Below are 12,330 nucleotides of genomic sequence, written 5' to 3' on the forward strand. Positions count from 1 at the left end.
GTCCTTGGCGTATCAGGATGGCGCTCTAACCAACTGAGCTACCCGGTCACGACCTGTGTCCTCTATATCGTGTGGACTTGCTTGGGTCAAGTTCAGCATCTAAATAAGCTAAACTTATACCATTTCGGGTGAAACTGCTCCAGTGTGTCCCTTGCGCGCCTTGTTGAGAAGGCCTTGCTGTCACCCTAGGCATAAAAAGGAGAAGAAGAAAGACAAGGACAAGGAGCGAGGCAGGGACGAGAGGGAGCGGTCGACGAGCAAGAAGAAGAAGAGCAAAGACAAGGAGAAGGACCGGGACAGGAAGTCGGAGAGCGACAAAGATGTAAAAGTAGGTTTACAGACTAATTTAGTTTGGCATTTTGGGTGGTACTAGTACTTGTAAGAAGTGATTTTTCTGTGAAGACGTTTACTTTTATTATTCTCATTGGCAAAGCAGGTTACACGGGATTACGACGAAGAGGAGCAGGGGTATGACAGCGAGAAAGAGAAGAAAGAGGAGAAGAAACCAACAGACACAGGCTCCCCCAAAACAAAAGAATGTTCTGTGGAAAAGGGAAGTGGAGATTCCCTAAGAGAATCCAAAGTGAATGGGGATGATCATCACGAAGAAGACATGGATATGAGTGACTGAGCATCGCCTCCCGGAGTCCACCTGTGTACATGCATCAGTGTCATTCCTTTGTGTGATTTCTTCATGCTGTATTTGTTCATCTCAAACCTTAGATGTATACAGCTCTGAGCTATAAATGGTTATAAAGCTTCTGATATTGATATTATTTACATCCAAAAGCTTTTAGAAAATGATATGTGGGTAACCAATTCTTGACATGGTGAAATCTGAAACCAAGCAGTTTTACTATTCTGGTGCTGCTTCATAACAGAAGTGAAAAGCTGCATGCATCTACAGCAGGCATGGATTGTTTATGTTGTATGATCTCCTTTATTAAGTAAGTTCACTTATAGTATTTCTAGAATTCGATTCATTGCCATAATAGAGCCATGTAGGGAATGCACTGATTGCATGTTAATTGTGGCAGGAATATCCTCAATGTCATTAAAATCCTCCAACATGATGGATCTACTTATGGTCTTCTTTGTACACATGACAAATTAACATTGTTATAGTTACATCTGGAAATAAGCATTTGAAATAGATAATCCTTTAAGCCTTGTGGCTGAATTTTTGTGGCTTTTGTTTAACTTTGAAAGGTTATATATGCACTAACCTTTTTTGATGGCTGCTTAGGCTTTAATTACAGAAACAAGATTTCAAATGAAACTGTCTTTGGCAGTGAGTAAATGGCATATTTTGAGTGGAGTTGTATACTTTTTCATAAGGTGTTTGGGAATTTTTTTTTCCTGAAATAAATTATTCCACACCTACATCAGTGAGTTATCCGCCTATCTTGAGTCCATCTGTAAAAGAAAGTTGTATCTTGTCCTAATTTTCAATTTTCCACTTTTATTAATTTGTTTTAATCTAGTGTTGCAAAAAGAGGGTAGTGCATTTTAAATTGACCTTCATATGCTTTTAAAATGAGACAAATGTACTTGATAATGTACTTCTTATTTGATCTCAAGTTGTATAAAACCAATAAATTTGTGTTACTGGTACTGCAGTAGTAATCTTATGCCCACAGTGATTCCATGTTAAATGCAAAGTAGTTAGGCAACTGTTTTCTTAGTTACAGGAGTTTCAAGCTTCACTTTTGTGCAGTAAAAGCAAAAGTAGGCTACAGTCTGTGCCATGTTGATGTACAGTTTCTGAAATTGTTTTACAAGACTTTGATAATAAAACCCTTAAACTTATGTTCATGTTCCTGTAAAACCGTATTTGTATTTATTTACAAGCTGTTGAATGTATGACATTTACCTCATTCATTTTACAAATCAAGTTCTTTCCCCTTCAATCTACATATTTACATAAAAAATCCGTCACTGTAGTGATTAGTTGCCATCAGAATTGTCAACAGTTTAATTTCTATCTAAAACAATCTGTTTCTTAGTGTAAATTTCTCCTATTTTGGGTGTAGGGATTGGGTTGCATAAAGCAGTGAACTTTAGGATAAACAAATGATCCCACCTATACCTAGTAAATTTATATTTTCAGTGAAATACTTGCCTTTGCTGGAATAGTATAGCAACTGTCAATGGTATGTATCTATTGTACAATACTACATAGTATATTTATTCATTTATAATATGAGTAGTAGTAGAGTGGCTGGGATTAAGGGGGAAATAAGACTTGGACGTATAGCTTTTATCCAAGTCTGACAATTTTTTTTAACTTTTAAAATTGAAATGCCATATAGAAAAGCAGCATTGTTTTTACAGTTTGTAGTAACTTTTTAAAGATTTTATCAAAAGGAATTTTTGTCTTCTAGTAAGGTTCCTAATAATCACTTCATTTTAGAAACAGTTGATCGCAAATGATATTTACTTAAACCTACAAAAACTAGTAGGTGAAGGTTGAACCATATGACATTGCCATTTTTGTAAATCAATACAAGTAAAATGTTGGCGGTTTCACCTGGTTAAACCTAGTATTAGTCTACTTCCTCATTTGTAATCTCTGAATACAAATATACTTAACTTTTCAAAAGGGATTAAGAACTTTTTGGCTATAAAATAGTGCCACTGCTTTAGATGCTGCAGTGCAGGGAGTCCATACTTAGGTTATTTTTCAGAGAACATTTTATGCACAGTGGTAAGGTTGCACAGGGACACAAGCCTTTTTTAACACAATCAGTTGAAATCCAGTGAACACTGCCTCCACACTGAGTTTTGTTCTGTATTTAGTAGTAAATGATTAAAAAATAAAAGTGGTTTTGTTAGAAAAAATGTTTGTCCTATTTATTTGCTTAAATTCTTCAGGAGTGAATGAGAGGTAGTAGCTATATGAGAGTCCAGTCATGAGTTTCTGTTTCACTTACAGCGGGGAAGACCTGTGTCTGTTACTTTGATTTTCCTAATTGTAAAGATTGATAACCTATCCTGCAGTGCAGTTGGTAATTAGGGAAAAGAGTGCAGGCCTGCGTTGCCTGGGTCAAAAACTGGTGCCTTCTATGGAACCTTTCAAAATTAGTTTAGTTTGGGTAATGTTTTAGCAAAAGCATGCAGATAAGACGGAGGAGGCTATGTCGCGCTCCATTGTGAAGCCGGGTTTTAGGTGATAATCTAGTGACTTCAGTATAGGTCTGGAAGGGAGGTGAATGCCAGGTACTTAGGAAAACAATAAAGGGGGGCTTCTGCTGGAACAGTACAAACTCATTTTACTTGAAGTTGCATCTTACAACTAAGTTCTGGTGTGGGTATCGGACTGCACAAGCCAACTTCCTCTAGCAAGAAAAACAATGCCACTTCCTTCTGCTGAGCTGCAGATGAAGTGCTTCGGGTCCATACTGTTTGAAGACGGACAGATTTTCAAACTGGAAGTGAGATTTGTTCCTTTTTTCTCAAGCCTAGCTGATGGACTTCATCCCTGTACTATAATATTTCTCTAATCGAGTACATGAGTGGTGTTTACTTTGGTTAAATATGGATGGTACGGAAATGCTACTGGTACTCTCAAAAGCTTCCAGAATGTGAGGCTTTCTTAAAGCAGCAGTTTCTAAGTGAGACTAATTCTGGAGCTGTCGATTTTGGAGTCTGTTTAACTCAGTTTTAATTTTGTTGCCATTTTCATTGTATGCAAAACTCATTTAGAAGTTCTTTAGCAAAATAACTCATGTGTGAACCATACTAATTCTTTGCCTGTGGGAATAATCTTGAGAATATAATTATTACTAGCAACCTAAGGCAATTCACAGAATAATATTTTTAAAATGTCCTTAAAAAAAAATCGGGCAAGTGACATGTTCACATTCTTTTCAAAATTTCCCTTTGTAAAGGTTATTTTCCCAGTGCACTGTCACTAAAATTAGTATCATGTCTTTTTCTTAAAAGCTAGTTAGCTAAATAAAGTAGGATGGTTTGCATAAGGAATGGGAGGCTAAGGGTCACGGCAAATGGAATGTTAAAATTCACTTAGATACCAAGTTTTGGAAGGAAGCATGTAGATTAAAAACATTTTAGCAGTTAGCATTCAATCAAAGGAGAAGGAGATTTGTTAGAGGGATTTGACCTTAATTATGGGAGCTGGTTAAGCAGTCTCAAAGCCGTATGGTCTTCGCATGATGCTGGAGAATGAGATTCACAGGCCGTTGGGAAGGGAAGATGCATCTTTGGAGAAGGAAGAGTAACTTAACCGTAGGCACAAGCTGGCACACACAAGGATGGGCTAAAACTCAGGTCTCACTGCTTCTGACCTGGGTGGCATGGCAGGAGCCAGGACCCTTCATCAGGAAGCTAAACACACACCTGAGAAGGTAAAGTAACTGCAGGCCCGGTTCTGCCTCATCCCAAAGGGGCCAGCAGGTACCCCACAATGTGTAGAAACTATGAATTTCTGCTTCACTTCTCTCCACAACTCCTTCACCACCCATTTTCATTAAAGCATCCCAGCCAGTCACTGTCAGCCACCTCTAGTGGCCAAGCATGCCCTGGGAGGTAAGTAGTGGGTTTTTTTATTTTTTACACAAAGTTTTTACTTTAGGCTAATTAGTCGCTTACCTGCAAAACATGATTAAATTCAGGAATGATTGCCAAGTATATTCCTTTAAAACCCTTAGGAGATTTTGCTTAGTTATTTGCAGGTGCTGTGGCAAAAGTGAAACTAACTGTACCTACCACAGGAGCCCAAAGTACTAAAATAAGCTGCTAATTTTAGTTCATCATTAGGTAGTACTGTAAAGAGGGTCACATGACCTGAAAAATGCAATAATACTTGAGATATTTTTAGATAGCAACCTAAGATGCTATTGCCTCAGATTTCTGACATAAAATGCTTTGCAAAAGTGGTTTTCGCTAATTCATAGTACACAACTGATGGGCTATTACCAAGTTTACCAGTGGTGTAATACCCACTCTGTCCATTTATCTCTTGGGCAAGTTTCACTGTCAGTTGTCTTTGAAAGTTTCCGGTTTCTAAATATAGCAACTTTAGTAAGAATACATTTTGTTAATTTTAGGAAACATGGTTAAGATACCTTTTGCTGGATTAATAGCAGAGGCATATTGTGTTCCATACTAAATAATTCTCTCACTCAATTTTAAAGGTAGGACTTCAAATTCACCTAGTTTTGACTGCAACTTTCTCAATCATGCTGTTCGCAAATAAAAGTAACATAAATGAGAAAAGGAAGCACCCCTTAATTCAATCTGAAAACATTTACCCCAGCCCTTTTTTGTCCGCTTGAAACAGGATCAATTCTGTAGACTTAGTGAAAAGCAGGGAGAAGGGGCCACTAAAGAATCATTCACTACCCTCCCCAAAGGTGTGAATTACAAACTGTCCATGAACAACACTATGAAACCCATTTCTATTAGCGTGAGTGGGCTCAATACCAGTTCAAAGCAGAAAGAGACTGAATTGTTTTTCAGCTTCTGTCAGCTATTAGATTCTCTGAAATGTGTTCATTTCCAGACCATTGTATGTTCCCAGATTCACAATAATCGGAGCACATCTGCTTTATGCTTCTTTTTTATGAAGTCTGACAATTCTCTATGAACATCTACAGACAGAAGCAAGTTGTCTCTAGGGAATTATTTTCTTTAAGACAAATATCCTATCTTTTGATACCACACTGGTGGCAGGAATATTGAGCATTTCAAAATAGTCATTTAAGGTGGCCATTTCACAGTCCCCCATTTAAATTACCTTCAATCACAAATAGAAGGCATATAGAATTTTAAGGACCTACATTATAAAATTGAATTTTCATGTGAGATTAAAATATATGGTGTTTTGATTTACTTACTTGAAACAGAATATAGCTTCATTCATTAACTGGATTAAAAGGCACATTTTGAAAAGTTTACTGTGAAAAGTTTATTTGCATTAATAACTCCTTGTTTTCACCATCATAAGAGATACTGACATTTGCTTGTCCTTTATGATCAAATAAAAGACATTTGGAATGGATCATCTCTTTCTACTATTCTTTACGAAAGAAAAAGGTAAGAGTTAAGAACAAAATCCAAGTGCAAAAGTTTTCAGTAGTCTTCCTACCTCCAGTGTACCCCAGCAAAATATTCACAGCTTTTAGGAAATTGATAAATTCCAAGTTGCAATTTACCATGTTTTTCCCCCACTAAGTTGTATGTCCTTAGGTAAAAATCTACAGTACATTCCTGAAAATGTATCATTCCCACAAAGTAAGGGAGCCTAAAAGCAACAGTGATCACTACCATTCTGTGTCTCAAACCTCACATACTCAAATCACTGACAGGATAATTCAATCTCTAAGTCACTTGATCGATAAGCATTCCCAAAATAACTGGGATCAACTTTCATTCAATAAACCTAGTCTGGTTTTACCAACTTTTCCACAAAATTCAACAGACCCACATCAGGTAGTAATTGGTCTTTGAATTTTTAACTATGATTATTTTTCTCATTATAAAATGTATTTAATAAAATGTCAACATATGCAATGTGTTATTGGCATGAAAGATGCAGCTTTAAAGATGTTTATTATAAAAATTTTCTTATGATTGATGCTTTGGATTTGTAAATAATTAATCATCTTTTCAATAAAGGTTTCTAAACTCATTCAAATTATTTAAAATTCTGGAAGAAGTTCAAACTACTGGTCACTCTAAAAAACCTGACAGATGCATTCTGACACATTTATCAGGATACATTTAAAAAACATTTCTTGAGCTAACTTCTTAAATACAACATAACATTAGGACTGTTACACATTATTCTCCCTAATTTATTTTCATTCTTGGACCATCAAACCATCTTGGAATAAACATGAAAAATTTTAAGTGCGAAAATGAGTAATGCATGATTTTAACACTTTGAAGATAATTAAAACCAATAAATATTTTCTTGTGACTTAAAAAAATAAACAGTAGGAATTATCAGTCTTGTGTACATTTCTGGAATTTAACTTATAACAAATATATTCTGTTAGCATATAAAATGTTTTTACCTTACTCTGAAAGCATTAAATATGTAGGGATGTCCAAAATGTGAGTTGTTGTTTAAAACTGACATGATCGCATCCTTACTCCACTAAAAACAAACAAAATAATCAGAATGATGTGCACTTATTAGGAAGCTAGTTTAAAATTTTGGAAGATTTTTAAAGTGCTGAGATTTGGAAGAGGACTATCTTTAAGCATGCTCATCATACCCTACTATGAACACAAAAAAGACTTTAAAACTCAAGTTTAGAAAAAAAGAAGAGAGGTTCTATGAAAGGAAGATTAGTAACAAACATTTACCGTTGAAAAAAGAATTCAGGTAAAAACAAATAGCACCACAATGAATTGCACTAAGGTGCTAAAGGAGGTACCTTATTCCCTGCAGAGTGAACGCTCCCTCTGAAATGTATTGCAACATATAAATGCAACTGTTTAATGGTTACCATTTGGTTCATTCATCTACAGAAAACCGCATTCCTTTCTAGTTCATCATATTGAACAAACATTCAAATTACTGAACTATACATAAAGTTACATAGTTTACATTTTATGAAAACAAAGTTTGAAGGAATATTTATAAATGTCACCTTGAATATAAGATGACAAGTGTAAAAGGGCTTCATATCTCTTAAGACATTTAATTTATGTTAATGGTCCAGGAGTGTTTTAGATATAACTATAGATATAGATATAGATATATATGCATATATATTTCAACAAGAAGTGTAAAAATTTTTAAAAACAAATCACAGCACTCATAGCTGTTTTACATAAGAAGTACTTAGGGTCATTAAGGTGTCAAACTATTACACTATAATATGTATATTTTTAAAAAGACTGAAAATGGCACATCAGGAAACTTGCTGAGATACTTATTAGAGGCCTATTTCATCATGTCATATCACTGATGTGTCAGTTCAACGAAATTCCCTTTTCTTCGCTGAAAGCATCTGTCCCTTCTACTTCGCTTCACTGTGGGGTCTCTGCAGCCTCTTGCCTTCCTTGGTGAGGTGGCATCATTTTCCATGTCAGTTAAAGATCAGGAAAACGGCTCGGATCTTCCTTGTAGTCATCAGGTATAGTAAAGATGGAGCCATCAAATTCATCATATCGAAACTCCTGAAAAGTCACAGTGGCTGTGATTGTAGGAAACACAGGTATATCTAGAGAAGACAATCAACGACAACATCGTAAAATGAAATGTTAATCTACTTATAGACCACAAAATACTATTAAAGATATCCATACTTCTCAAATGTTAAAAAAAGAAAAAACATTATTTAAGTACCAAACCAATCCTAATACCTGTTTATTACTTAGTGTGAGTGTTTTGGGGAAGGATTTATTTATTGGTGAGAAGAGAAAGATACCGAAGCATCAACAATTACATGACAATCTCAAGTTCCCATTGCTTCCCGATCTTAAATGTAATGCCAGCCTCCACCAGTCTTTCTTTATTTTTCTTGGGGGCAAAGGGACAACTAGCGACATTTGTACTTTTTGCATTCTGATATCTTTCCTTCAGATTAGAGTATGTATTATTCTGACTCTGAGCTAATTTATTTTCATTCTAAAACAAAATCCTTTTTGGAAATACTTTCAACAAAATGAGTCCTTTTTGTCTTAAAAAACTAAAAACAATCCATCCCTTAACTATATGGGACAAAGATAGTCTCATCAGAATTAGGTTAATATCATGCCACTACAACCCAATATTCCTCTAAATAAAATACATTTCTGGCTGAAATTATGAGTGAAATGTTATATTAAAAATTGCCAAATACTTTAATCACTCTGCTTAATTTTATTACTAATATAAATTATTGGAAAGAACAGAAATCATAAAATCTGGGTTCTGATTCCTACAAATCATTTAACTGATGTGCCTTGGGGATTTCATCTACAAAATACTCTAAATCTCCCTTGAAACTTTGGATGATTCTATGAAAGCTAAATCAAGTGTCTACCTAGATAATAAAGGCACACAGTAAATTAAGTTTATTTGACTGTTACAAACCTAGTATTTTATTGCAGAAATATTCTTATGATTAAAAAAACAAACAATTAACATAAAGAAATAAACATAGTTTCCAGTTATTTCTGGGGGGAAAATCATTCACTTGTGCCTACTACATGCAGATGCTGTTCTAATTCAGGCATCAGCAAAGTAAAGCCCATTGCCTGGCCTGTTTTTGTAAGGCTTCTGAGGTAAAAAAAAGATTTCACTTTATTTTTTAATTTTTCTAAATATATCTTTATTGACTTGAGAGCGAGGAAGGAAGAGGGAGAGAGAAAGACAGAAACATCAATGATGTCATTGATCGGCTGCCCCCTGCTGGGGATGGAACCCACAACCCGGGCATGTGCCCTGACCGCAAATCAAACCTTGATCTCCTGGATCCGAGGTCGATGCTCAACTGCTGAGCCACGCCCAGCTGGGCGAGATTTTATATTTTTAAATGGTTAAAAAACAATATTTTGTGCCGATAAAATTACATGAAATTCAAACTTCAGTGCCCATAAGTAAGGTTCTATTGAAACACAGAGTGCCACTCATTTCTGTACCGTCTATGGCTGCTTTCATTCTCCAACAGGAGTTGGGCAGTTGTGACAGAAACCATATGGGCCACAAAGCCTAAATATTTATTATCTTTCAAAAAAAGCTTTAGTCATTGGATATACAACTATAAATAAGAGAAAAACATCTTGTATTTATGTAGATTGCATTCTGGTTGGGAGACAGAGATAACAAATAAGCAAAAAGTAATTGTGACTAAGTAGACAAAAATAAAGCATGGCAGGGAGTCCCAGTGTTTGGGGATAAGAGCTCTTGAATAGGGTGGTCAAAGGAAAACCTTAATAAAGTGACCTTTCAGCAAAGACCAAAGATAAGAACAAATCATACAGTTGACTACAGAAAGAAAACTCCAGGAATAAGTACAAAAGCCCTAAAAAGAAAGTGTTTTATTCCGGGAACAGCCAGGAGACCAGTGTGACTGCAGCCACTGAGTAAGGGGGAGATAAGCAGATGAGCTCAGAGGAAAATGGGCACCAGATCAAGTGGGATTAAGATCTAGGAAAAGTATTTGGTTTTTACTCTGGATGAAATAAAAGCCAATGGACGGTGGTGAACAGAGTAGTAACATGTTTTGGCTTACATGTTAGCAGATGAAATGCAGCATGACAAGAGTAAAAGGGGAGCAGCCAGAGATGCAAGAAGAAAACCAAGAGAGGACTCTATCCAAGTACTCAGAGGAAATTTGAAGAAAAAATATCCTTCATTGGGACAAGGACTCCGCAAAAAGTCTCAAATCTTGAAGAGATTTAAAAAGGACAACAGTGCCCGGCAGGCGTGGCTCAGTAACTGAGTGTTGACTCATGAACCAGGGGATTATGGTTCGATTCCTGCCTGGGCACATGCCCGGGTTGAGGGAAAGATCCCCAGTAGGGGGTGTGCGGGAGGCAGCCGATCAATGACTCTCATCATTGATGTTTCTATTTCTCTCTCCCTCTCCCTTCCTCTCTGAAATCAATGACAACATATTTAAAAAATTAATAAGTAAATAAAAATGAAAAGAGCAACAGAAAAGTATCTGGTACATTTAACATAACAATATGATTATCAATAATAAACACAGTAAAAGTGTGGTTTCGGTAATATTGATGAAGCAAGATAAAATGGATCTGAGGAATTATACAAAGGTTATATTTACTGTATGTTTATTTTTCTCCCCCACTAGAATGTAAACACCAAGAGGGTGGGAACTTTTACTGTCTCTCATGCCTAGAAAAGCATCTGGCACGTAGCAAGCACTGATTAAACATCTAACAGCTGGACTGATGGGTGGCACTAAAGGCTCTCCTGCACAGAGCCTAAAGCTCAGAGGAAAGTCAGTAGAGAAGAGACTTATATTTCTCCTGAAGCTTAAATTGATGTAAATCTAAGCCTAACCTCCTAAAGAACCTTTAAACAGTCTCTTGTTCCCAGTGTTCTGTTATAGTTAAGATAAATATGTACAAAATGAGATTTTACTGTTTCTAAAGATAAAATTAAGTTTAAATATTTGAAACTAGAATGTATGAGTATTACTTATCTATAAATAGTGGCTGTTGTGTTGACTCCAAAAACATTCCCACTGTCCACAAACTCAGAATCTGTTAAAAATTTGGGCTTAGATCCAGTCTCCCTATTTCACATTAAAAACATTATCACAGTGCATCATAAGTTCACCCACAACCTCTGGTATGAAGTATTTGCATATCTCATACATTTCATTTAAATCAAGTAGATTTAGAACTATCATCAGGCACTTTATATACTTGACAAAAGATGAATACCAAAGCATGTAATTACTGAAAAACTTAAAAAATTTTTTTAGCAACTAGGAAATCCATTTTCCTTCAAAGCATATTTCTTATTAAATGTTAGTAAACAATTCCATATTTCTAATACACACAGAAATTACAAGCAATTTTTCTCTTACCTAGTTTTACAGGGAAGCCTGGAGGAAGCTTCATTTGAACAAATTCTCTAAGCTTGTTAAAGTGCTTGAAGGGAGCTATTACTTCCAAAACATTCAATATTCTGAAAGGTAGAGAGAAAAACATGTTCCCGTTGGTTAAATGGACTTCTCTGTGTCTTCATGTTGTTTATAACCACAGGCTTCAAACTGAAGGATGAGGAAATGATACCTCCTTCTTCCTCTGGAGATTTTTATTATTCTTTTTAACATGTCAAAGTTCAAAACTTTTACATTTTATATTGCAGGCATAATTTCCACAGTTGTTTGATTTTAGGTCTATATTTAAATGTATTCAATGCTTACACCCATCTTCTTCCTGAAGTTTACACATCCTCGAATTCTTTACTTCGCGTCACTGTTTGGGTATCTAAATTTCACTGTCAATTTTTTGTGTGTGAAGGGCCTTTATGTGCTTAGTATTCCTCGATTCCTTGAAGATTTGATAAATGAGTGTTTCTTTTTTGCACAGTCAAAGGGAAATTTGGCTGGCATAAAATTTCAGTTTATATTTCTTTCCCTCTCAACTACAATTTCATAATGTCTCCTAGCAATGAGTATTGGACTAGTCATTATACTGTAGCTTCTCTTTTCATCTTTTGGTTTGATGGATTTTATTTTCAAGTAATATTATTTTTCTTTCAAAAAGGGGCCTATGACTGCTATACTTCTTGAATTCATCTGTCTTTTTTAATTGCCTTTATATGTAAATGACATCTTAGCTAGATATACTATCAGATCACACACCATCAAAGCAATGGCTATTTGTTTTTGC

General features: G+C 35.5%; 2 protein-coding genes across 6 annotated transcripts in view; one reads left to right on the forward strand and one right to left on the reverse strand.

Annotated features, from left to right (window-relative positions):
* The window catches only part of SRSF11 (serine and arginine rich splicing factor 11), a 41,000-nt gene extending 39,191 nt beyond the window's left edge, over nucleotides 1–1,809 (forward strand). For 2 of the 4 annotated variants that reach the window (XM_087820514.1, XM_087820516.1), the window contains exons 12-13: nucleotides 190–328; nucleotides 434–1,809. In XM_087820514.1, coding sequence (XP_087676640.1) covers nucleotides 190–328; nucleotides 434–631 — 337 coding nt within the window. In that variant the 3' untranslated portion in view covers nucleotides 632–1,809. The remainder of the gene's footprint in view (nucleotides 1–189; nucleotides 329–433) is intronic. The other 2 variants (XM_087820515.1, XM_016216763.2) reach the window with 1 other exon arrangement.
* A 5,645-nt stretch (nucleotides 1,810–7,454) lies between these two features.
* The window catches only part of ANKRD13C (ankyrin repeat domain 13C), a 61,395-nt gene continuing 56,519 nt past the window's right edge, over nucleotides 7,455–12,330 (reverse strand). For both annotated transcript variants that reach the window (XM_016216793.2, XM_016216791.2), the window contains 2 exons: nucleotides 11,520–11,620; nucleotides 7,455–8,198 (listed from right to left, as the gene is read on the reverse strand). In XM_016216793.2, coding sequence (XP_016072279.2) covers nucleotides 8,068–8,198; nucleotides 11,520–11,620 — 232 coding nt within the window. In that variant the 3' untranslated portion in view covers nucleotides 7,455–8,067. The remainder of the gene's footprint in view (nucleotides 8,199–11,519; nucleotides 11,621–12,330) is intronic.

This window comes from Miniopterus natalensis, chromosome 9 (genome assembly GCF_054644295.1).
Source record: "Miniopterus natalensis isolate mMinNat1 chromosome 9, mMinNat1.hap1, whole genome shotgun sequence".
NCBI classification, from domain to species: Eukaryota; Metazoa; Chordata; class Mammalia; order Chiroptera; family Miniopteridae; genus Miniopterus; species Miniopterus natalensis.